This window comes from Pseudophryne corroboree, chromosome 1 (assembly GCF_028390025.1).
Source record: "Pseudophryne corroboree isolate aPseCor3 chromosome 1, aPseCor3.hap2, whole genome shotgun sequence".
In the NCBI taxonomy this organism is placed as follows: Eukaryota; Metazoa; Chordata; class Amphibia; order Anura; family Myobatrachidae; genus Pseudophryne; species Pseudophryne corroboree.
Genome location: NC_086444.1, coordinates 977,331,299 through 977,353,361, shown reverse-complemented (window position 1 = coordinate 977,353,361; position 22,063 = coordinate 977,331,299). Strand labels below are relative to the sequence as shown.

Sequence of the window (22,063 nt, the reverse complement as noted above, 5' to 3'; positions counted from 1 at the left end):
TCTCCCTAAGGTGGTTTCGGCTTTTCACTTGAACCAGCCTATTGTGGTGCCTGCGGCTACTAGCGACTTGGAGGACTCCAAGTTACTGGACGTTGTCAGAGCATTAAAAATATATATTTCAAGGACAGCTGGAGTCAGAAAATCTGACTCGTTGTTTATATTGTATGCACCCAACAAGATGGGTGCTCCTGCGTCTAAACAGACGATTGCACGTTGGATCTGTAGCACAATCCAACTTGCACATTCTGTGGCAGGCCTGCCACAGCCTAAATCTGTAAAGGCCCACTCCACAAGGAAAGTGGGCTCATCTTGGGCGGCTCCCCGAGGGGTCTCGGCATTACAACTTTGCCGAGCAGCTACGTGGTCAGGGGAGAACACGTTTGTAAAATTTTACAAATTTGATACTCTGGCTAAGGAGGACCTGGAGTTCTCTCATTCGGTGCTGCAGAGTCATCCGCACTCTCCCGCCCGTTTGGGAGCTTTGGTATAATCCCCATGGTCCTGACGGAGTCCCAGCATCCACTAGGACGTTAGAGAAAATAAGAATTTACTTACCGATAATTCTATTTCTCATAGTCCGTAGTGGATGCTGGGCGCCCATCCCAAGTGCGGATTGTCTGCAATACTTGTACATAGTTATTGTTACAAAGATCGGGTTATTACTATTGTTGTGAGCCATCTTTTCAGAGGCTACTTCGTTTTTTGTTATCATACTGTTAACTGGGTTCAGATCACAAGTTGTACGGTGTGATTGGTGTGGCTGGTATGGGTCTTACCCGGGATTCAAGATCCTTCCTTATTGTGTACGCTCGTCCGGGCACAGTACCTAACTGAGGCTTGGAGGAGGGTCATATGGGGGAGGAGCCAGTACGCACCATGTGATCCTAAAAGCTTTATTTAGATGTGCCCTGTCTCCTGCGGAGCCCGCTATTCCCCATGGTCCTGACGGAGTCCCAGCATCCACTACGGACTATGAGAAATAGAATTATCGGTAAGTAAATTCTTATTTTCCCACCCACCTGAGCAGTTGGAAATCGTCACAGCCCACCTGTATGAATCAACCTATGACCTTTTGTTATAATGCGAGGAGGAATTCCTGTGTCCAATGAACAATGAGATTGTAGGGACCATTGAATTGTATTGTGTGTGGGGCATAAATAGACAAGCCGATCACATCCAGCTCACTCTTCAACGGTTCTCATTGCTGAAAATCGGGAGCTGGATGTCCAGAGGCGCATGCGATCGTTTCCTTTGTGCGTAAGTTTTTCTCCGCAATCATATCGTCTTTCTTGTTATTATGGGCCATATCTCTCTCTCTCTTCTCTTTCTCTCATTTTCCCTTAAACGTAATTGTATTGTATTTCCTGTGTAGTTATCTGGTTAGGTAGTCTATGTTATATTGTAGTGTATGACTTGTATTGTATTAATTCTTTTGCAAGTATAACATTCAAAATATATATATATATAAGGCGTTGGACTCTAAGCTCAGGTATCTGCGTATTTCTTATAGTGTTAAGTATTCTCAGTGCGTCGGTGACGCTCAAACAGCTTTTAAGTTAATAAGGTTACACTGTGTTGCATCTACACCCTATCTCTACACTAAGGTTTTACAGCATATTACATTGTTTATGGTTTAGATATAAAGGTTTAACATAGTGAGCGTCAGCGCCGCTGGTGATCTCCTCGTGGTCCCGAGCGTCCGCTACGCTATAGCGAATCATTACGTTAGTCGGCAGCCAATAGCGTGCCTGCCTGTGATCTCTTGGCCGTGAGCGAACGTGACGCTTGAGCATCTCGACTACGGCTAAGCGATTGTTACGCAACGAGCGTACCCTTACGGTACTCCATACGTAAATAGCGTACAGTGTTCTTAGACCTCACAAAGGGTTTTATATATGATAAATATTTAGCTTTATCAACATTGACGCATTTCTCTGACTTTGCATTTGTTTTCTCTGAAGGTTCGTAGCAGTCACAGTTGCAGCCATTTATAAATGATTAGAATGAATATTATTCATTGACATGTTATTTGCAACTAGTTACCAGCCCATTAAAAGGATGGAACAAAAAAACAGTAAAATCGGTGCCAGCGGCTGTGCGCTGCCGAATGGAGCAACACTTGAATTGCTCCATAGGGCACCATCTAGTGCCCGGTGGTGTACATAACACTTGAATTCCTACCATAGAGGTGGGGAGCAGCATTGACCTTTTATTGTATAGGACTTATTTCTGGTAAATAATTTATTTTTTAAGAACCACAAGTAGCACCACGCACATTTCTCTTTTTTGTAATTAAAAAAATTAGTGACTACTCCGGCACCAGTGTCCTCTAAGCAGGTGCAAGGTTTCTCAGCATCCTAGGCAAAACTTCAGCCTACTGTCCCCAGCCACCACCAATACCCACTTCCTAGTCCTTCAGATGAAAATGTTACTTATAAGGTCCACCACTTGTATTAAGTGCAACAATGATGTTTCTTACAGAGACGGCCTTAATTTTGTGATAGGCAGAATCAGTGGCACCTTTCCCCCCAATCCCCGCACCTTAGGCAACTGCCTAATGGTAGAACAGGCCCTGCCTCTAAGCCTCTAGGCTTGCAGTGATCCTCCCCACCCAAATGGAGTCAGAGAAATGGATTTAATGGTTAAGTACAAAAATCCTATTATATCCGGTCTAGTCTGAATAATTCTTCTCAATGGTATTTTAAATTTATGTGAGTACTAATTGACAGGGAATAGAGGACAGATATTCCTCTGCATAGTCAGTCTTTTTTTTTTTTATGTATATTTAAGATGGTGGTTGGCAGTTGATATATGACTTTTTATTGCTTTTTAGCTTTTAGTAAAAATCAATTTAATTTTTTTTAGCAGCAATATAAATTTACTTTATAGGATAACACTGATATATTTTTCCTGAACTATAGCCCATTTCCTGCTTAAAACCACACACACAAAAAAAAAGTGATCCTCAACACGTAATTTCTGATAAAATAGTTATGTATAAATGATAAAGAAAAAAAAAAACATTTTTATTTGCTTTATTTTATATGCTAGATCTTCTCAAATGACGGACAGTTTAAAAGCCGCTTTGGTATTAGAGGAAGGTCACCAGGTCAGCTACAAAGACCAACCGGGGTGGCAGTGCACCCAAGTGGTGACATCATCATTGCAGACTATGACAACAAGTGGGTCAGCATATTCTCCTCTGATGGCAAATTTAAGGTAAGACATTGCTATATCTGTAGTATTAGTATCATTATCATATACTGTTCATTCAACAAAATAATCTTGGCTCCGGCTGTAATATATACTTGTTGCACCATACTAGTTTATGGAGTCAAACAAAAGAGGGTGTGGTATAATATTGTAGATCTACAATGATACCTGTGGTTCTAAGTTGACCAGTCCCCAGCCAGTCCTGTGCTTAGATTATGAGTGTTAGGGATCTTCAAGACTAAAGAACTTGTACAATTTTTCTAAGATTACACATTACATTTAGTCGCATGTTGATGGGAAATTGGATATTTTTATTTATCTTTTGTGAACAGTATTAACATTTTTGTTTAGTGTGAAATTACATTACGATCTATTGTTATATTAATGTTTGATCCTAGACTTTACGCGGAGATATATTTAATTTCCTTGTGGGTCTCTTGTCGTATGTAGTTCCTAATACCAATCATGTCTGAAAATCAATTTTATGAAAGGAATGTGAATTATTGAGAAATTCTTCTATACAGATCATACTGTAGTTAGTGACAATATGTTTAGCTTATTGTACTGTACTGAGGATTTAAATTTTTGTGTTTTAACAGACAAAAATTGGATCTGGGAAATTGATGGGCCCTAAGGGTGTTTCAGTTGATCGCAATGGGCACATCATTGTGGTAGACAACAAAGCATGCTGTGTGTTCATCTTCCAGCCCAATGGGAAAATAGTAACCAGGTTTGGTAGCCGAGGAAATGGGGACAAGCAGTTTGCAGGTACACTTGATGGTAATATGTAGACCACCTTCTCTTGTCTTATGTTTTCCTCTTCCTCTTGCCTGGCGTGTCCTCATTAGTTCAAAAAGTCATGTTCATGCTATTCAGTGTTAATTTTGTTGATGAAAATTTTGACTAAAAGTATTCGTTGACTAGAGTTTATTTCTGGAAACTGAGATCCACTAACTAAATCCTAACTAAAACAAAGCGAAAAATGTGACTAAAACTAAAATCCTTGTTCAAAGGACACTGGAATTAACACTGGAAGTAATGTTTTAAATTAAATTATATGTTCTAGATATTTGCAGCCAATAAATATGACCTGTTGTGAAGGAAATAGTACTATGTATCGCACTTGTTTGTTCTAACAAACTTAAGGCATTCATTTGTATATGATATATGAGAGCACTATGATAAGTCAGACTCCGTAACTAACACATTCTCAGCCTACTGAGCCTAGATTTCTAAACACATAGTTAAAGGTATGCAAACTTCTCATGGGAATTTTAGTTAGATGTTCTTCAGCAAAATCCATTACAGTCCATTATGAAACGGTTTCCAAAGTTTGACTAAAACATAGACTAAAATGAAAACCGAGATCCACTGAATAAATCTTGGCTAAAATAAAGCAAAAGAAAAAGACTAAAATGTGACTGTAAACCAACTACAATTTTAAGTAAGCGACTGAGACTAAAACTAAATTGAAAATACTTGTCAAAATTAACACTGATCCCATTCCAGTAAGATGCAATGATGTCCTGTCTGTATGCCTCCTAGTTTACTACAATACAGTGTACTAAAGCTGCATTGCAAGTTAATCCAATGACCAAACGATTTCCACAGTAAGTAATGTACAGTATGGGGGGTATCCAATTAGCGGCAAAAAATGGATCGGGAACTAAAATCTTCACCGACAATTTTCTTGTGAAACGTGTGTTTTCGCGCTTTCAGGGATTTTGTTTCACCTGCCTGAGGAAGGTGAAACTAAATCCCAGATAAGTGGAGACTCGCGCCAGCTCTTTGGGACAAATGTGATAGCCCTAGGCGAATCCATTAGCCACAAGAAAATATTGTGGCTAATTGGATACCGCCCATGTGTAATAGGATTAATGGAAGGAATAGAAGTATTTGACATTCCAGCTCGGTGATGCTGATCCTGGTGTATTTTGAAAATAAAATTTTCATAACTATTCATTTCCAGGCCATTTTCTGCTTGTTACATTCAAAAACGTTCTTTGTAGTGTTTTGGAACTACTTCTACATGTATTTAAAATTGAAGATTTATGCCAAAATGTACCAAATCCCAATTTGTTTCCAAAAGCTACCAAATCCAAGTTTATTTGCTGAATAACTTTATAATTCATGGCAAAATATCTTTGTGACGTATGTAAATATGAAGCTTGGCATGGAAAGAATGTATGAGCAGAGAATGACAGAGATCACTTCAATTGCATATCGTCAGCATTTTTTTTTTCCATTGCTGAAAAGCTTGTTCTAATGGAAACATGCTCCACAATTATACAACTAAATATTTTTTAATCTTATCAGAATGGAACGTATTTGAGATAAAGTTATGAACATAATAGATTGTACTGTTTCTTAGGATCGTCATAAATGTATCAATTTTTTTTCCGTTCTGAATAACATTAGCTGATAATAGACAAAAGCGTTCATTTGCCCACACAACAAATGTAAATACGGCACAATTACAACTCCAGTTGTATTAAAATATGGGAGAATTTATATATTTATGAGCAATACTTTATGTGAAGCAACTTTGTATGTTTTCCTTTGGTGGACCTGTAAAATGTTGGTGTTTTAGTTCCAGTCTTTGCAGTGGTGTTAATAATAATAATAATAATAATAATAATAATTCTGTTTCAAATATTGGTGAAATAGTGCAGAGCAGTGTCAATCCTCTCATTACCAGATGGCGTTGCCATTATGACTGCCTGGGGTAGATTGTATTGTAGGTTTAGTCCCCAGTAATGTCATAGGCTCCTTTTACCAGGTTTGTGGGCAAAAAAAAATGTAAATAATAAATACATCTGCATTATACTTTTATAGACTGTTACAGAAGAAAGACGTTGTAGTGCAATGTTGTCATATACAAGTTTCAGAAAATTATTAAATATTTTTTATGCCTTTTTTTTGTTTTTATAAATGTTCTGCCAATATCTGTAAAATGTTGAATATATTCCATTTTGTTCCTGATAGGACCTCACTTTGCAGCTGTAAACAGCAATAATGAAATAATTGTGACAGACTTCCATAACCATTCAGTTAAGGTATGTTATATTTACAGTTATTGCCACCAATAAAGCATCTACTGTATCAGATTATTATGTACAACAAATTTGAAATAACAGGTGTGCATTATGGCCAACAAGGCTCACCACCAGTAAAAAGTGTCCCCAAAAACTCAAAGCAAACATAAAAATCATCATGTCACCAACAGTCATCTGAGGTATGTGATATTTATGCAAAAGCACCATAGCTGCTGTTGACTGTATGGTTATTACAGTACATCTATCAGATGAATCGCCTATTGCCATTCTAACATCTGATGATAATTTTGTGTGTTATTTTTGAAGGGCAGGAAGTGAGTCTATTGTATAGAACGCCAACATTTTTCAGGAGTTATTGCTAATGATGGTTATTTTCTTACTTATAGAATTTCAGTTTCCAACAATGTAATATGAATAAAAAAAATATTTTTTTTTTATAAAATACTATGACAAATAGAAAGATTACTAAGATAAACACAGAAGAGGAAATATAACTACTGTTGCCTGTCAGTGTTAAGCTGGGTACATGTTAGCCTGTATGCTCCATAAGCGATATCGTCAGTGTTTGTCCTTGAACTCCTGGGCTAACGATATAGTGCATACACACTGAACGATATCGCTAACGCTATCATTCAGTGACGTCATCCTGCCACCATCCAGAACATGCAGTTTCAGACGATATTGTCAAAATTAACCTGCATTTACAGACGACAGAAAACCTCTTCATCGACACTTGGGAATGCGTATCGTTGACAAAATAGTGTGTGCAGACTGGACGATATTATTCAGATTGTTAATAAAAATCGCCTAGTGTGTACCCAGCTATACTTACTTGTTCAATATTTTTGTGACAGGATTTACTAACTGAAAGTCACACAGTGGACTCTTGACTCCCTCTTACAAGACCCGGCCCTGTTCTTTTGTCTGCTGGGGCATTCCCGCTGGGCACTACAGTAAACATATAATTTTGAGTCTGGTTAGCTGCTGGTGGTTTTGCCACGGGGTGGTCTTATAGTTGGCGAATGTCGGGATCCCGGCGCACAGTATACCGGCGCCGGAATCCCGACACCCGGCATACCGACACATATTCTCCCTCGTGGGGGTCCACGACCCCCCTGGAGGGAGAATACGCCACCGTGCCTGCATCGAGCCCGCAAGGGGCTCATTTGCGCTCGCCACGCTGTCTGTATGCCGGCGGTCGGGCTCCCGGCGTCGGCATGCTGGTCGCCGGGAGCCCGGCCGCCAGCATACCATACTACACCCTTGCCACGTATTTCTGGCTTCAGCACTGCATGGGCGCTGCCATGTTGGGTTAATTAGCTGATTCTGGTTTCCACTAATCACAGAGGGGCTAGCTTTCACATGACCAGAGGCGCCAATGTCTGATCAGAGTGTTCCATTTAACCCCTCATTTGCATCTGCTCACTGCCAATACAATTTGTACCTTACCTGTTCTTGGCTCCAGTGTCAGCAGCTCTGCTTCCTGATTTCTGGTTACTCCTGTCTGGCGCACACTGCATTGTGCATATCAGGGTTCCTGAGTTCTCTGGTTTCTAGCTTTGTGTTTTAGGTCTCCTGTTACTCCCCACATTCTGCACAGTGCTGAGCACTATTCTATCTTCACCAATGAGCTATCTCTGCCTGCAGTGTGTATTCCCTGCTGTAACTGTGCAGTTCCATTTAGAGTCTGCGGAGTGAAAAAGCCCAATACCAGCACGCAGGTTTCAAACTGCTCATCAACTCCAGCTAGTAAAGCCTGCTTAGTTAATCACCGCAATCCTGTGCAGTATCCACACTGATCATCAGCTTTAGCTAGTATAGCATGGTAATAAATCACTGGAACCCTGTGCAGTTTCCACGTTGCTCATCATCTCCAGCTTGCAAAACCTGTGCAGTTACTACTGTTGTCCTGTGCAATTCCAGTTTGCTATCATTCTCATATCCAGAACCTGCGTGCATTTCATTTACTGCCTGCAGAGTAAACATTCATCACCTGCGTGCATTTATTCACAGCTTGCAGCACACACATCTATTACCTGTGTGCCATTACCATTCTTAACCTACAGTATGCACAACCTATGCCTTTGTGAATACCATCCATCACCAGCAGGGTGTCAGTTCTCACTAGTCCGCAGTCTCTTCGCTAGTAGAGACTACTCCTGTACACCTGATTGCAAGCTTCCCCAGCAAGTGCCTGCTTCCATTGCGGGTCAGGATATTACTCTCATCTTAGTGCTTTACGGTGATTTCCATTCCTGTTCAGTTCTGATATTCTAAGACTAATGGTGCCCATACACTTGTGCGATGCCCCGCAACGCGACATCGCGGAGCATCGCACCGGCAGTTCAGGTGCGATGAAATCCCACCTGAACTGCCAAAGTGATTACCATGCGATCATGTGATAGATCGCATGGTAATTACATGATGGGCATGTGGCCGCTCCCGGCGGGTGCCCATCACACATCGCAGTGCGATATATTGCCTGTGTTAAAATAAAACACATGCGATCGCACTGCGAACCGACAATTATGTGCAGCACATACTATCATTCGAGCGGCGTACGCGCGCATCGCGTCTCATGGTACCTTAAATGTGCATACAATCCTTTGATTTCTCTCACAAATGCTGTTGAAATCGAAGGATTGTACCTTATATCTCATAAGTGTATGGGCACTATTACTCCTGTGATATTACTGTAAGAGGCAGAGTGTCCTAACATCCAGTCCTAACTTCATTCACAATAAAACATTTTAATCTTTGTTTTGAAAGTGAAAAACTGTTATAATCAAAAACAAAATCTCTGTACAGAAGGTATAACCTCCCTCATCACGTATGAGGACAGAATATTCTAAAATACAACCAAAAAACTCATTGAATATAGGAACAAGTAGGAAGAAAACACCAATTTGCTATTATGGTGAAGCTAAATTAAGCCATTAGGAAGTAACTAGCTGGTGCTGGCGACCGTCCTCCTCACCAGTGTGTATTTACAGAAGCCCTCAGGCACTCGCAATTAATACATCTCCATGTGGGTATGTCTCCATAGGCAACTACTGTATGTGAACAGTCTACTGTACTTGTTCTCAATTTGCATGCACCTTCCCTCCCATGTCCTGCCTTTCCAAGTGTAAGGAGGTCCGAATGCTAAATCTGTATATCAACATTGACTTACATCTTGCTTATTGGTAACATGCATAGTAAAAATTTGCCTATTTTACCCTAGGCACAGTGGCATACACCCAACTCCACATAGTTGGTAATTCAATTGTTTGCGATGCTGGCAATATGCCATCCAAACAGCCACACATAACTGGCACAACAGCACTAATTTGTCCTCGCACCCTTCACTACAAATTCCTTCTCTGTTATAATTAAACTGCTAGTAATTCTGTGGTACATCATCCATGTTTTCTGAAAATTAAAAAAAACACATGAATAAAAAATATTTTCCAGGGGCCTTTTATACAGAGATTCCTTTAACAAGGGAATACTGCATCACAGTTTATGGAGAAGCATCAGATCACAGTATAATTTCAGGGAACCAACATTAAGGGTGGTCTTCAGTATGCCGACTGACGGGATCCCGCCGCACAGTATACCGACAGCCGGCATACCGACAGCCGGCATACCGACACTTATTCTCCCTCGTGGGGGTCCACGACCCCCCTGGAGGGAGAATAAAATAGCATGGCGCGCCACCGTGCCCGTAGCGTGGCGTATGCTGGTCGCCGGGAGCCCGACCGCCGGCATACCATACTGAACCCCAACATTAATATGCATTCATTTAGTCAATGCTGACGGTGAGATAACATCACCACCTAGCGCCGACTAAACCCCTGTATAAACACTGGGAGGAGATTCAATAAGGTGTGGGCTCTATTGTGCGGCTTAAGGGGGGGTACACATGGAGAGATCCGTGCTTAAATTCTGACTAGATTGCTTAAAAGTTAAGCACGGATCTCTCCATGTGTATCTCCTACAGCAATCGCGATGCGCAGTCCCGCGCATCGCTATTGCCCGTGCTAGATTGGCCTGCATGCAGGCACAATCTAGCAGGTCACTCATTTCACCGCTGGGTGAAATGAGTGCCCCTCCCCCCGTCGCTCAGCACACATCGCGCTGTGCTGAGTGGGGGGAGAGATATGTGCTGAGCGTTCAGTGATAGATCAGCACACATCTCTGGGGAGATCTCCCCGTCAGTACTAGCCTTTATGCTCCCAGGTAAAGCAATTAACCTTCCTAGGTTGTTCGGCTCTTTTTTTGACCCATATCAAATTACACCTTAGCTGTATGCTCCATTGCAACACCCTAGGAAGGTTAATACAGAATTTGCTCTGCAAGCAGAAATCCTCATGAAGTGCTGCATTAGGCCAGGTTGATCACTGGTCTCTAACTGAATAGCCCCCAGCACTTTACCCCACAGCTAATTGATTGTTCTCCATTGTGAATGCTCAGAGGCGAGCTCCCAATGTGACACCATGATTGTTAGTAAGCGGACCAAATGGAATAAACTGGTTTGTAGCAAGGTGCAGCATGTGTTTCACGGAGGGACTAATGAGGCTCCAAGACAGCCTACCATTGGGTTATAATGTTCATTTACATGCAGTTACTACATTCATTTATTTTGTTTGAATGTTAGGTATTTAACCAAGATGGTGAGTTTATTTTGAAGTTTGGTTCAAATGGAGAAGGCAACGGACAGTTTAATGCTCCAACTGGAGTGGCTGTGGATTCCAATGGAAACATTATTGTAGCTGACTGGGGCAACAGCAGGATACAAGTAAGCCTTTGTGAATAACTCTTGTGCTTTCTACATTAGCATTCGTCATTTAAGTGAGTAATAAACAGAAGTAATTAGACTACAAACAGACAATAAGTATATATCATTTAGATTCTGCATATTATTTATGATAAAACTGACATTTAGTGAGCGGCAGTGGATTCAGGCGTTCCACTTGGGTGTGTTCAGATGCACTCTTGGTTTATTCATTTATTCATTCAACTTGAAGGAAGATTGATTGCTTTATTGCAGCCAAATCTAGGAATAGCTTGCACTTATTCTACCTGTATTGCCCCAGTATCTGAACAGTTTTTATGGGTAGAAGAAGTATGGCTTTAAGCTCCATGTACGCAATCCCAGTACAGGGGCTTTTCACAGTATGGACTAGAGAATGCTGATTTCTTGGGGGTTACAGCTCATGGATTATGATAATCCATCATTAAAACCATTATTTTGTAATCTATACAGTAGCAACCACCCTGGTTCTATCTGTATGATATTGTTTCACTCCCTTTGATAGGTATGCTTCTGTAAAATGTTTAGGTCACATCACAGACATATACTATGTGAGATATAGACAACCCTTGGGACTCGAGGGGGTTTACATTTGCACCCACCAGGTCAGGCCCTCAACTACTAGGTGCTTGCTTCCATCACTGCAGAGACCTTTGTTGGTGCACTAGACCCTCTCCAAACTGCAGACTGCATACACATTGAAGCCTGCACCTCTGGATAGTTAATCCTGACACAGTTAGTCCTGCTTACAATGAAATTATCAACCTTACCTGATCAAGCTAGCTTCAAAAGGAGAGGGACAAGGAAGCCACTAACATTTTAGTACCCATTTATTACTCTGGCAAATGGTTTTATATATTACATAGTGGTGGCACTCCAGTAATTTTCTTTGGCTTGTAATGCTGAACACCTGGCACACGAAGAGAAAAACATTTCCTACCCCTGTACTTTTTCCTTTCTCATCACACCCAACATGCTAACGCAATATAGCATGCAGCACATGCTAAACACATTTTGCTGCTCCCAGTGGCCACCATGTTCTCCCACAGTCTGGTGCCTGAGGGAGAATAGCAGTTGTAGTAATTGTCCTGAGAACGCTATCACTGTGAAATAGGACACCAAAATATTAATGTACTGCCTAGAAATGTTGCAGAATATTATTGTAGATGGAAATAGTAACAATAATTTTTCAGATAGTCTATTACTTTAACAGCTAAAAACATTATGTTGGTAAATACCTAGGCTTTATAAAGCACTTTTGTTCTCTCTCCTTTTATACATGTTTGTATTTGCCTAAATAAAAGTTAAGCTTAGGCGTATCGCTAGGTTCCATATTTGAATATCTCAGCTCATTTTATTGTTATTTTTTTTTCTATCACCTTTAGGTATTTGATGGGAGTGGATCATTTTTGTCCTACATCAATACCTCTGCTGACCCACTCTATGGTCCACAGGGGCTTGCCCTGACATCAGATGGTCACGTTGTTGTAGCAGACTCTGGGAACCATTGTTTTAAAGTTTACCGGTATTTACAGTAAAGTGGATGGCCACCGTTTTGTGGATTTACTGCACTGGATATGAACCAACTATGCTTCATGCAAGATGGATGGAAATATCCCAACCTTTGTCAGAATGACTATCCCTTATTTAAACCCCATACATTCATGTTTACGTTTCATCAATGACTCGTGTCTGTGACAGAAGTTTCATCGCTACACAGCGGAAAAGGAATTTCCAGTGTAATATAGGACACTCTTAATGTGTTGCAGGAAATCTTCAAACACAGATGTAAAAAAACACTACTCTTGTGCACTTAGGTATTAGAACTCTTAGAGTACTAACTCACGGACAGGATGCTTTGAGCTTCCACATTCTATAATCAATTGTTGTCATACATTATTTGCCCAGCACTCAATCTGGAAGTCTTCTAGACCCGTGTATTCTGGTAGGTATTGTATTTAAATATAGGAATAACATTAATGTAAAATAGTAAAACATTCACGTGTCTGCAAAGTAAACTTTCCAAACAGTTGTCACATTTGTAATAATGGCTGAACTTTTCTGTACACATTCCTTTCTCGTCTATGTGCACTTCTATTTATCATGTGGTATATTGATAAAGCATCACAAATTATATGTTTCATTTCATGCATTTTTCCACCTTTTTTTTTTTTTTTTGTTTTACAAAAAAAAAATCTAAAATAGAAGAAAAAAATAAATAAAATTTGTAACAAGTGTTGATTATGGTTCACAGGCATTTTCCAAGGCATTTGTGCTTTATTAACGGACTGTAACCCTATAGTAAGGTTGCATGTTTATTTCCTACTGAGACTTCCCCCACATACAAACATTTGTGGTCTATTATTCCCAGTAATGGACAGCAGGATGGCAGTGTGAGGCCTTGTATGGGATTAATAGCCATAAGGATTTTGCTCTGAGGTAATGTTACAACTGTTGTAACAACATGTGGGGTAATGATTGTATTTGTATATAAAGGGTTTTTTATTTTTCAAACCTCCTATTTAATATAATTGGTAGCAAAAATGATTTGATATGGTTATGTTGCGGTAATTGAAGTGCTTTAAATAACTGGCCAAATTTTGTGAATCTGTTCCTCTGGACTAAAGAGCTAGTGGTATTCAATGATTTTATTTATATAAAAAATATTACCCATGAATACTGCCATGGATGTAATGGCCCCCACTCTGTACTCTTTTTCCATTGTAAATCTCAGCCACTATTAATGCAGCATTAGCAGCTGACTATATCCATAACTGTGTACCTTCCGGTTGCAGTCATGGTAAATTCACATGGGGGGGGGGCATAAACCCCACTTGGCATAATGAGAGAAGAATAAGGCATGGGACCATTACAGCCAGCAGTGTTCTTGACGAATCTGGCAAATTACACTTCCATTGTAAATGCAATATTCTTTTCCTTATTATCACACTAAAGTCAACTCAAAAGTGCAACATTGGACCTGGGTGCATTAATGCAACTAAGCATTTGTTTATAGCGTTGTCTTCCTTGAGCAATACAAGATGTAGTCCAGATTAGTACATTTAGCCCTAATTGTTTTGTGCCTTTATTGTGCAAATTCCAAACAAAACACATAAGGGTAAATGTAATAGCCTGCACAATGCAAGCATGGGTGAGTCTGCCTGATAATTTAAAGGGGCAATTATTTCAAAGGCAAAACCAACCTAGTTTTGTCTTTTAAATGATTGGCCCTTTAAAACATCGGGCGTACACCTCGGGAACTCACTGATGCCTGCATTGCCACATGCTATTACATTTACCCCTTACACTTACTGTACCTATGTTAATTGTGCCCAGTAAAGTTGGAATAAATTTGACATTGAAAGGTAAACCGCCTAACAGCATTTATTTATAATATTTTTCCATTTCACAAGTATCATAGTTACATTTACAAAAGAACAACCAAATGTTATCAACTCATTACACTGTGTCCCAATAGCTCTGTGCATTTTACCCCCATTAATACTATCCAAGCACCAGGGTGGGGAAGGTTCATCCATGATCTGCTGGTCAAGTTGATCACTTGGTGAGTTATCCACGCCCAAACAAAAACTTGTGCACAGACCCTATTCTAAAGGGCCCTACACACTGGCCGACCCGCCGCCGAGCTGCCCGACGGCGGATACGGCCGACGAGCGACCCGGCGGCGGGGGGGGGGGCAGTGACGGGGGGAGTGAAGTTTCTTCACTCCCCCCGTCACCCGGCTGCATTGAAGTGCAGGCAAATATGGACGAGATCGTCCATATTGGCCTGCATGTACAGCCGACGGAGGACCAGCGATGAACGAGCGCGGGGACGCGCATCGTTCATCGCTGGAGCCTCCACACTGAAAGATATGGACGAGTTCTCGTTCATTTATGAACGAGATCGTTCATATCTTTCAAAAAAATCGGCCAGTGTGTAGGGCCTATTAGTGTTTGGATTTTTAACTTAAGAATCCTTACTTACTAGCACTCTGGGTTTTCAAATACTTTTAAAGGGAGCCTGCTAAAGAGCTAAACAATTAGTAAATGAATGAACAAATTAATTAGACATTTAGTAAGTGTTTACAAAAGCGGAAGTGTTGCTCATAGCAATCAATCAAATTCTATCATTTCAAAATCTGATTAGTTGCTATGGGCAATACCTCCACTTTATTTTAATAACTTTACCCCAAAGAGAACAACCTGCCACATCATATAGAACACTGAATACACAAGCTATGTTGTTGTTTTTTAAGTGCAATTTATTTTTACCGTTTAAAATAAGTTTCTTATTTTCTCCATCAGTTGTGTTAAAATCTTATAATGGATATATTTTTAATTTGTTCACTTATCTGCTTTTGATTGTCCTTTTACAGTATGTATATTTTGACAGTCTTTTATCCATCAGTGGAATGTTCAATATATAAAATTCACTAGCCTGGAATTTAATTTCCCTTTTTTTTCCTGTTTACTTTATTTAAACAGTATTAAATAAAAAAATGAATGGAAGTGGATGATTACTTATTAAATAAACAGGTGTAGGGAAATAACCCATTTCACAGTCTCTGCTCAGGTCCAAAGGCTGTTGCAATTACTACAGGTTCTCAGTCACAAACTGCAATTTATCATTCCCTTAGTTGTAGTCTGCTGCTGTTTTAATTTCAATCTTTGAATTGACCCCATAATAAATATGACCCATGCTACTACCTAGAGTAAGATCAACCCTTCTTTCCCCATTTTATGCTCATCCTCTGTACCTCTCATCTACAGTACATATTGCATAAACTAGAAATCACTCCAGAGGACAGATCAGTTTACATGCAGCATGTGTTCCAGTGTAACTTGAGCACTGACAACGTGACACGGTTAAATCACAGTAACAGCGCTAGCTACAGAAATAGCACTGACAAGAAACAAATGCAAAACATGACTTCATGGGATTTGTTGATGTCCTATTGTAGTATCGGTAAAAGAAAACAACATGGAATATGACATACCATGCAAGAAGCCTTCATGTATGTTCACATTGTTCTGTTTACATCATTCCATATGTTTCTTCCTTCCGTATGGTTTCATGAGAGAGGCACTTTCATTGATCTTACAGTAGCAGCCATTTTTGTTGAGGACATCACAACCTTTTCCCATCCTGCATGATACACAGCATTAAATACTAGTAATGTGGATTGACAGACATTTGCTAAAAGGATGGTCATTTAAGTTATTTGCTAAATTATATCCGTAAAGACAATGCAACCCAAAAGTTTTCATTTTTAGGAATGTAAATTACAAGTTCAGAGATCAGTAGTGATTTTCTGCTGAAGCTTTGTTAAAAAGTCTAATTGCAATTCCAAAATATAATTCAACGATACAAATGGCTACAAACGTCAAAATAAGATCTATAGTATCAGAGCGTACTGTAGCTTAATGGTCTCTCAGGGCACAATACATAAAATATGAGGGGAAAATGGGAGACCACTTCTGAGACCTTACAAAGCACACTGACCCTAATAACAGAACAACGTCAGTCCATCATTGGCCCACAATCCTCCCTTATCCTTTATAGGATGGTGAATGCTATAATGTTTTATATTCATTTTTATTGCTAGTGTAACCAGCAGCTATTTAAGCTTCCAGACAGATTCCTGCTGTGGGAGCCAGTTGTCATTTCAGTTCTCTTGTTTCATTTTACTGTTTCAATATAATGCAGCTTCCTCTTACATGAATAGCATTGACATTGTACCGTATGTCAATACACCTACTGTATCTGCTGTCTGTATTTCTGTTACCTAAAAAACTGCAAGGCAATGACTCTTCTATTCCAGATTGAAGCAAAATAGAGAAACCACGTTCTCCTCATGAGATATTTAAGTATGCCCCATTTCACTAAAGGTATACACAGATATAACACTTCAAATGTAAATTACTGGTTAATAATATAGTCAAATAAACGGTGCATACTGTTGTCTACAATTTAGAATAAAGCAAATAAAAGGATAGACAATACTGTGCTTATGTCAGCAGTCGCATATTGAGCTGATGTCTGAGTACTGGCTGTACTGTGCTGTGTATACGGTCACTTGTGCAGGGCAGTACTGCAGGTGTGAGGACAGGGACGATGGCAGTCGGGGGAGTAAGGCAGGCCAGGGGACGCAAAATAGATGTCCGGCAGTTGACTTTATGTGGTCTGTGTCTGAGATATGCACAAACTTCACTCCATTTTGGTAGGAAGCCAATCTATTTGTGAACACTGATATATTTTATATGCTAAAAGTTTTTATGTTTGTAAGTGTAACATTAAAGTGTATTACATCCTAGAAAAAATAAAAATTAAGTAAAAAATAGGTATCACACTATATGCCTTTCTATATTATCCTGAGGAATCCTAGAAACTACTGAAATTCAGATGGAGATTTTAAATGTGCAAAAATACGAGGTTCTGTTCTGTAAGGACAATATACATAGGACATGCTATACACTATGGGGCTTATGTAATAGCCTGCTACTGTAGCTGCATGCTCTGCAGGGAGGCTGTCCTTTTTTAAAGTGGCAATCATTGGGAAGGCAAAATAAGGTTGGTATTTGCGCAGATCGTGCAGTTGGCAGACTATTACATAAGCCCTGTTTTTTAAAAGGTGCACAATTTGTTTTAATTACTATGTGCTGCTTGCAATCTACTTTTCGCGAGGTAGAGTTTTTTTATTCTATTTTATATGAGTGCTTACCACAACTATAGGAGATATCATAAGGGGTAAATGTAGTAAGGTGGGAGGTTTTTTTTTTTTTTTTAGAACTGGTGATGTTGCCCGTAGCAACCAATCATATTCTACTTATCATTAATCAAGCTGCTTCTAGAAGATAATAGAATCTGATTGGTTGCTATGGGCAACATCACCAGTTCTAAAACAAAACTCCTGCCTTAGTAAATTTACCCCTAAGTCCCCAGATGTTATTATCCTATGATTGTTCTTTTTATGTGACCACGTTCGTTGGAGAAAATGTAGAAAATGTTGGCTCATCCATTTATTTACCTTGCTACACATTGTAGACAACAGTGTGCACTGTACTTTTGACTGTATTACTAACTAGTCATTTACATTTCATTCTGGTACATTGGTATATACCATCTAATCAATACTCACAGCCTGTTATAGATCGCCAGAGACATTTAGCATCAGTTATAGCATTTAGGGGTATATGCAATTGCGGTCGAATTCCGGCTGGAATTCGACCGTTTTTGGATTCAACACAATTTGACAGGCGAAACCCTCCCACCGGGACCCGAATTCGACATATTCAATAAATAACGGATTCGACAGTCCCGCTGTCAAAAAACGGACCAATTGATGAATAGTGGGCGGCCTGGATTCGACTTCATGGACGGCACAAAAGTGTTCAAAAAATCCTGAAAAAAAAAATGCGTGGGGTCCCCCCTCCTAAGCATAACCAGCCTCGGGCTCTTTGAGCCGGTCCTGTTTGTAAAAATACGGGGGGGAAAATGACAGGGGTTCCCCTGTATTTTAACAACCAGCACCAGGCTCTGCGCTCGGGTCCTGGTGCCAAAAATACGGGGGACAAAAGACGTAGGGGTCCCCCGTATTTTTAACACCAGCACCGGGCTCCACTAGCCAGAGAGATAATGCCACAGCCGGGGGACACTTTTATATTGGTCCCTGCAGCCGTGGCATTAAATCCCCAACTAGTCACCCCTGGCCGGGGTACCCTGGGGGAGTGGGGACCCCTTAAATCAAGAGGCCCCCCCCCTCCAGCCACCCAAGGGCCAGGGGTGAAGCCCGAGGCTGTCCCCCCCCCCCCCCCCCCCCCATCCAAGGGCGGCGGATGGGGGGCTGATAGCCTTTTGTGACAAAAAAAGAATATTTATTGTAGCAGAACTACAAGTCCCAGCAAGCCTCCCCCGCAAGCTGGTACTTGGAGAACCACAAGTACCAGTATGCGGGGGGGGGGGGGGCGCTGGTACCTGTAGTTCTACTACAAAAAAATACCCAAATATAAACAATACACACACACCGTGATAGTACAACTTTATTACATACATGCACACCAGCATACACACATACTTACCTATGTTGACACGAAGAGTCGGTCCCCTTCTCCACGTAGAATCCACGGGGTACCTGTAAATAAAATGATACTCACAACAATCCAGTGTAGATCGGTCCTCTTCTTTGTTTGTAATCCACGTACTTGGCAAAATAAAAACAACAAAACACGATCCACGCACTGAAAGGGGTCCCATGTTTACATGTCGAATTGAAAAAATTTCGAAAATGAAACGGCAGGTTTCTTGTCAAAGTACTGTATTGAATTGTTGAATCAAAAGTGTCGAAAATGACCCATTTTCGGCAATTTGACCGCAATTGCATATACCCCTTAGTTTCACTTTATTTTGGGCTCATGAGACAAATGAATCAGAGATGCAAGTAGTAAACACTACACAATGTGTGCAGCCCTGGTGGATTTGTGTGTGTCTTGCTCTAAATTGTGAAGGATATTGCATATATTGTGGTGAGCATATATGTATGTGTTCCTGCATTTCTTATGATCCCATGAAATGACACAAACCTGCATAAAAACCATGATAATATTGTACCATTCCATAAAACAAGTGCTCCATCATTACTGGAATCCCTGTATGAATTGATCATAACACAACATGTCAATAAATAGCTGGATTGTACTTAATGCTTTCATGAAGTGTTATTTACGGAATGTGTGAGATCAAGTTGTTGGGTCCGGTATGAATTACCGATGGCCAGGATGCCAGCCGTCAGTATACCGACAGCGGCATCCCAGCCACCAGTATGCAGGCAGCAGGGCGAGTGCTAGTAGATTTCTGAACGACTCTCATTATCGGACTATTCAATTAAAAACTTGTTGTTTTTTTCAGGAGAAAAATGTCCTGTTTTCCTGCAATACCACATGGGATCCAGGATATGTATATGGACCCATGTGTTATTGCTGGCTCTGAGGGCTGCTTATTGTGATTATGATTTGGGTGCTGAGGCACCTGAAGTATAATACCCTATAAGTGCCGGGTCTCGGGGCTAATTGAATAGCCCCTGGTGAATCAATTAGCTGCAATAAATTACCGCAGCTAATTGAATACCAGTGTTAATGGCTACTTGCATAGCCATCATTCCCACTTCAGTTCCATAACAACTTTCACCCTGCAGTCTTCCATACTGCTCACTCAGGGAGAGTGCTGAGTCCTCATGCGGGCTCTCTGCGCTCACCACAATTTATGTTCTCACTCTATGGGTATCGTGGACACCCACGAGTGGAAAATAGCCCCTGTGTACCGGGATTCCGGCTGTTGAGATTCCAGCATCTGTATCCTGACCGCCGGGATTCCGACAGCCTGCAAATTCATCGCATCTCATTTAAACTTACCCAAAGTGATTTTATCCCCCCCAAAAAATTTTTTGGGATTTGTAAAAATAAATAAATAAATAAATACATTTCCCCCAAACATCAGAACACTGGTCATCACCATCAGAACATCACAAACATCGAAACATTGCGAAAATCGCGGCTTTCATGTTAAAAGCCGGAAACAGCCACCAGGTACACAGGCTTGGGGGGGTTAATTTACATTTCCCCAGCGGCTGCTATTGTCTGCAGCCGCTGGGTGGGGGGTCCTGCCGAGATGACTGATCAGCAGTGATCGGCAGCATGGCAAACACTGGGGGAGGGTGCAGGAAGGCAGAGGGGCCTTCTGGTCCCTCTGAGAGCAGCAGCGGAGGGAAGTTTCTCTTCCCTGCAGCTGCAAACACTGTCTATCTTACTGGCCACATCCTGTGCGACCAGGTCAGATAAACTACTTGCTGGTGTGGTTGCATCTAATGCGACCATGCCCGGCAAGTGGTTAAAAGGTGTCAAATGGCTGATTTGTGCATTTATTTATTTTTAAGGAAAAAGGGATATTAAGCAAAATAATTCTCTTTAATTACAAAGGAATTAATTTGAAAATGCAAAAAGTAAGTAAAAAAAGTGATTTGGGGGTAATTTGAGGTGACTACATTTTGTCAAAAAAGTTTATAAAAAGCAATTATTTTTCATTAAAATAATTACTTTCTTTAGAATTTGGCGTAATAAAAATGAACGTTGATTTTGGGGTAATTTGAGGCCATTTTTTAACCCCAAAAATAACATGTAATTATTGGCCCAAGTAAGCGAATTGAAAACTTCCAAATGCCAAATTAGTCATTAAGGGTTGACAAGGGGTTCTGAAGCAAGGCCTGACATTTTGACCTTTAAAATAAAGATTTTCTCTTACCTTTTCACACTCATCGTGGGTGCGCACAAAAAAACACACATTTCCACTGATTGCTTCAATAAGAGTTTGTAATAGGATTGCAAAATGAATTTGCCATGAAAATGGCAACAATCGCCTAATTGAATTGACCCCTTCCAGTACTAAGTGAAAATGGTCTATAGAAGAACTGCAGTCAGAGCTGAATTAAGTCATCGGGGGGCCCGGGGTACTTAAGTAAGGAGGCCCTTAGCTCTAAAGTGAAAAATCTATCTATCTATCTCCAACGGCCGAACTCAGCATAATTACAAACGACACGATATAACAGCTTTGTTAGGCAACATTTTCAGCACCTGTCAGCGCTTTAATCAACCCACTCAAGTGGCTTGATAAAAGCGCTAACAGGCGCTGAAACGTTGCCTAACAAAGCTTTTACATCATGCCGTTTGCAATTATCCTGAGTGCTGCTGTTGGAGTATTGTATTACATTCAGCATTGCTTGCTGACTTGTGGAGGGCACCAGGAGCAGCAACTATTAAGATCCTGTTGAGTGCCGGAGCTGGGAGATATATATATATATATATATATATATATATATATATATATATATATAATCAATTTGATATAAAGAAGGCACTCACCAGACTTATAATGAATTGCAAAAAAAGTCTATTTATCAAACCTCACATCAGCAGCTTAATCATGGTTGGTCGACGTTTCGGTCCCA

The 22,063-nt window shown here is 40.5% G+C and overlaps 1 protein-coding gene and 1 long non-coding RNA gene across 9 annotated transcripts in view; one reads left to right on the top strand and one right to left on the bottom strand.

The window, feature by feature from the left end:
• TRIM2 (tripartite motif containing 2) overlaps positions 1-19,761 on the top strand; it is a 220,078-nt gene extending 200,317 nt beyond the window's left edge. For 7 of the 8 annotated variants that reach the window (XM_063920527.1, XM_063920529.1, XM_063920525.1 and 4 more), the window contains exons 8-12: positions 3,052-3,219; positions 3,813-3,993; positions 6,199-6,269; positions 10,909-11,049; positions 12,450-19,761. In XM_063920527.1, the coding sequence (XP_063776597.1) occupies positions 3,052-3,219; positions 3,813-3,993; positions 6,199-6,269; positions 10,909-11,049; positions 12,450-12,602 (714 nt within the window). In that variant the 3' untranslated portion in view covers positions 12,603-19,761. The remainder of the gene's footprint in view (positions 1-3,051; positions 3,220-3,812; positions 3,994-6,198; positions 6,270-10,908; positions 11,050-12,449) is intronic. The other variant, XM_063920532.1, reaches the window with a different exon arrangement.
• LOC134920655 (uncharacterized) overlaps positions 1-22,063 on the bottom strand; it is a 65,121-nt gene that overhangs the window by 24,905 nt on the left and 18,153 nt on the right. The window contains exon 2 of the long non-coding RNA XR_010177467.1: positions 16,064-16,212. This is a non-coding gene — a long non-coding RNA (uncharacterized LOC134920655). The remainder of the gene's footprint in view (positions 1-16,063; positions 16,213-22,063) is intronic.